General features: G+C 63.6%; 2 protein-coding genes across 2 annotated transcripts, besides 5 other annotated features; both read left to right on the top strand.

Annotated features, from left to right (window-relative positions):
- Nucleotides 1-77: 77 nt before the first annotated feature.
- Nucleotides 78-1,286, top strand: Tco025E_09346 (surface protease GP63; the record flags this gene model as incomplete). The annotated part of the gene is made up of 1 exon (XM_029376165.1): nt 78-1,286. One exon carries the CDS (start codon nt 78-80, stop codon nt 1,284-1,286), a length of 1,209 nt encoding a protein of 402 aa, XP_029223720.1.
- Nucleotides 1,287-1,429: 143 nt separating this feature from the next.
- Nucleotides 1,430-1,465: a sequence feature (A-rich).
- Nucleotides 1,466-2,120: 655 nt separating this feature from the next.
- Nucleotides 2,121-2,153: a microsatellite.
- A 65-nt stretch (nt 2,154-2,218) lies between these two features.
- Nucleotides 2,219-2,247: a microsatellite.
- Nucleotides 2,248-2,264: 17 nt separating this feature from the next.
- On the top strand, nt 2,265-3,131 carry Tco025E_09345 (uncharacterized protein; the record flags this gene model as incomplete). The annotated part of the gene is made up of 1 exon (XM_029376164.1): nt 2,265-3,131. The coding sequence occupies one exon, from the start codon at nt 2,265-2,267 to the stop codon at nt 3,129-3,131; it is 867 nt and encodes a 288-aa protein (XP_029223719.1).
- A 618-nt stretch (nt 3,132-3,749) lies between these two features.
- Nucleotides 3,750-3,784: a microsatellite.
- A 121-nt stretch (nt 3,785-3,905) lies between these two features.
- Nucleotides 3,906-3,954: a microsatellite.
- Between the last annotated feature and the right edge of the window lie 112 nt (nt 3,955-4,066).

The raw sequence follows: 4,066 nt of genomic DNA, 5'->3' as shown, positions 1-4,066 counted from the left end.
GAGCTGTACGAACGTAGGAAGGGACGGGTCGGCGGCTGGAGTCGCACTGGTCGGAGCGCAACGCGAAGGACGAGCTGATGGCCCCGCTCGGGGGCGCCGGCCTCTACACGGAGCTGACGCTGGGCGCCTTCGTCGACCTGGGCTTCTACAAGGCGAACTGGGCGGCGGCGGAGCCGATGGCGTGGGGCAGGAACTCGGGCTGCGAGCTGCTGAGGAAGAAGTGCGCCCAACTCAGTTTGGATAAATACCCCAAAATGTTTTGTGAGCGAAGCGATTTGCACCTGCGCTGCGCGTCGAATCGGTACTTCAGTGGTCGGTGCACAAGGAGCATCGTGGAGCTGTCGCCAGGAGCGGCAGCGGACTCCTGCCCCGTCATTGACCCCGTGCTGAGCGTGAGGGACCTTAACGCCGTCTTTGCGCAGGGGGCGCATAAAGCGGCGAGGCCTGGCGACAACCCCTCCTCGTGGTGCCTGGACGTGGATCCCACCACGGTGGAAGGTGCGAAGGACGAGGACAATCCCGTCGCCGCCGTGCACGCGGAGGTGAAGTGCCTCGGCAGTGAGGTGAAACTGAAAGGGAAGAAGCGGAGCGGGGAGGATTGGATGTCGTGCACGCCCGGGTTGATTACGTGGAATATTCCGCCCTTCGATACTGACAAGGTGATGTGCCCCGAATACAGTGAGGTGTGCACGATATCCGCCATCGGCAGCGGCGTGACCCCAGGGGTTGAATGGGACGGCACGGAGAAGGAGTGGAGGAGAACGGCCCCTGCGGAAGCGCCGGAGCCAGCGCCGCCAGTGACCGGCCCTGCTGAGGTTGGGCCCGGCATCGGCCACACGAACCCGCCCGCGATCCCGCCGCCCCCCGAAGGAAACAACGCCGGCGACGGCGGAGGCCCCGGCGGCAGCAGCGGGCCGGGCAGCGGCGCCCCGTCGACGGGGCAGGGGCTCCCCGCAGCGGACCCGGAGGGCGCGCAGAAGCCCGTGCCCGAGGAGGGCGGGGTTGCGGCGCCGGGGGCAAAGGACAGCGAGGGCGTGCCTCCCGAGAGCAGCCACGGCGGCGGCGGCGGTGTGAGTCCTCCGGCGGGGACACCGCCAGCGGGCGGGGACGCAGCCGACAGGGCCGGTGACGGTGCTGCCACCCCCGCAGGGCCCAACGGCGCCGGCGCGGCAGGCAAGAACGACGCCCCGCCTCCGGCCCACGGCGATGGCACTGTGGCCGCTGCCGGCCCCTCTCTGCTTTTGCTTCTTGCCGCCGCCGCAGCTACAGCAGCAGCGCATTGTTGAGCAGCGGCGGAGGTGAGGTTGCACGGCGTGGCGGCTCCGCTCGCCTCCTGCGTGGCCCGCGCTCAGCAGGGCATGCGAGGGTAAAGGACCGCATTTTGATTTCTAAACTTCTATACGCGAATACACGACTGCGCTGTATACACTTTGTTTTCTTTTTTGTTTTCTTTTTCCTTTGTTTTCAAGCACATCTTCTATACACTCCACCCCACTTTGCTTTGCTTTGTTTATATTGGAGTTCCTATACAATTCCGTGTTTTTTATCCGTTTGCGAATAGCATTCGTTTTTGTTTTTGTTTTAAATTTTCCCAACGAACGCTCTGCGGTGGTCGTGTGCGAGGGACCCCGCTTGCATTCCGGGCTTCCCCACTTGTTTTGCCTCGGCTTTGCGCACTGCCCCTTCCCTTCTGTTGTGGGTGCGTGCTTTGGGGTCGACGGGGGCTGAGGTGTGTGGAGGGGCAAAGTGCCGGTGGACGGCGGTAGTGCTGCCGTGCGGTTTGCTTGCCGGTGCGGCGGCATCGTGTGGCGCTCTTTGCCTCCCTCTCGCTTTGGCTGCGGCTACGGCGCGGGGGTGGGCGCACGCTGCGTGCTGGGCCGGGCGCTGATGTGCGGGATGCCGTGCGGCGCGTCTTTGCTCCGGCCTCCTGCGTGCCGCCGTGTGCGGCTCTCGGGGCCACGTTGCGGAGGCCCACCGCGGGGTTTGCCCCGCAACGGCGCGCTCTCCGGCTTGCGGCCGCCGGGCCCTTTTGCCCGCTCGTGTGCGGCGCAGGTCCTCTCGCAGGTGCGGCGTGCGCCGCGGCAGCGCGTGCCTCGTGCCGCTGACGCCGCGTTGGATGCGTTTGATTGTTTTGTTTTGTTTTGTTGTTTGTTCTCAGTCGTTTGCTCCTTTTTTTTGTTCCTTCTCTCTTTTTCCTCCTCCCGCGGAGAGGGCCTGTGCTGCCGCCGCCGCCACCGCGACTGCCGCTCGGAGGGAGGCACCAAATGCACTTTTATCGAGCGATGCGCCGGCCACGCCGCACCGCGCCGCTCCTCCCACTGACGCTGCTGCTGCTGCTGTGCGCTGCCGCTGGATGTCTTGCCGACGCTCCCGCCGGAGTTGCGCAGGGGGAAAAGGCATCGCAGGAGCCACGGCAAGACGAGGGCACAAGTGACACTCCAAAAGGCCCAGGCGGTGGTGATAAACAGCTGAGTGCTGACAGCACACAGCCGGGCAGTGGCGCGGGGCCGGCGAAGGCAGGCACCGTTACGGCACCGGAAAGCTCAGATCGCAGCGAGAACGATGGGCAGAAGCCGGCACCGCGAGCAGCAGGCGAGCCCCCAACCGTCCCAGAGGCGCCACAAGCAACGGAAACACCGCCGGAAGCCAAAGAGAACGGGAGCGCAACCGGAACTCTGCAAAAACCGGGGGAGGCCGCAGTTACCGCAGGGAGTGCGTCGGCCGACGGTGGTGCGGCGCAAGAGGCCCCGTCGCTTTCTTCTCCGAGCGGCGGTGTTCCTGCCAGCAGCGACGCCAAGGAGCCCACTGAGAAGACTCCCGAGGCCACCCAAACTTCTGAGGGTGCGCAGACACATGAAGGCGGAAGGCAACAAGGTGAAACTGCCGCTGGCAGTGCGAGGGACAAAGCACCGGCAGCAGAGGCCTCCACCAACACAAACGACGCAGCGACTCCAGCAGCTGGCGGAGAAGGAGCCGCAACACCGCCAGCCACCACAACCAAAAAGAATGCAACGAAGCCGGCGCCCGGCGACAGTGAAGGCAGCAGCGCCGCGGCCTCGCACTCTGCCTCCCCCCTTGCGCTTCTTCTTCTGCTTGCGTGTGCGGCAGCCGCTGCGGTGCTGGCCGCGTGAGGGACCGAGTGATAAGGAGAGGGCGGTGCAGAGCTTATTCTTCTCTGTCTTTTTCTCTATTTCTGTGTCGCCCTCACTGCACGGACTCTCTCGCCCTCGCCGCACCCCACGAGGCAGACACACATAATGTGCTCGTATATATACACAACTCCACTCATGCAGGCCCGTCGGCCCTCTTCTTTTTCTTCTTACTCCCGGCGAGCCGCTGCCGTCTTGTTTGGCCGCATGGGTACAGCACCGTAACTGTTTTTATCCTCTTTAATTGTTTGTTTTTTGTTTCCATTTCTTTCGGTGGGCGACCTTTCTTTTCTCTCTCTCTCTCTTCCTGGATTGGGCTGTGCGGGAACAGATCGATGGAGTGTGTGTGCTGGTCGTCCCACGTGTTGCTGCGCGTCCCCACTGCTCGGTGGACGCGCCCCCACGCTTCGGCTTCACTTCACGGGTTTGTTTTAAATTTTCTCTGGTCGTTTGTTCGTTGGTTGACTGCGCCCGTTTTGCAGCCCGTGTGTGTGCGATGCTCTCTGCAAAGGAAGAGGGCAACTTTATTTTGGCTTCAATCGACTGTTTTTTTTGTTTATGAATTCCGCTTCGGTGGCGTGCGGTGCGGAGAAACTGAGAGGCGCAGCACGCGGGAGGGGGCGGGGGCGGGCGCGATGCCTTCCCCTTTGGCGGGGGCGGTCTTGTCGGCACCTTCAATCTGTTGGAATGCCGCACTGCCGCCCCGGGCCCCACTAGTCTTCTTCTGCCCTCCCTTCCCCTCCCCCCACTGCGCTTCGGCAGGCACACACACAACCACACGGCACGGCACGAATTGCAGGGCACGTGGCTGGTCACTTCGCATTCGGTGCTGGCGGTGCCGTGTGCGGCTTTCTCTTGTGCATGTGGCTGCGTGAACTCGGTGGGCCGCCCTCTTTGTGTTATTTTTCTCTCTTCTC

Source organism: Trypanosoma conorhini (genome assembly GCF_003719485.1).
Source record: "Trypanosoma conorhini strain 025E chromosome Unknown Tco_14.4_contig_01075, whole genome shotgun sequence".
In the NCBI taxonomy this organism is placed as follows: Eukaryota; Euglenozoa; class Kinetoplastea; order Trypanosomatida; family Trypanosomatidae; genus Trypanosoma; species Trypanosoma conorhini.
Note: the sequence above shows the minus strand (reverse complement) of the source record. Positions and strands in the feature narration are given on the sequence as shown.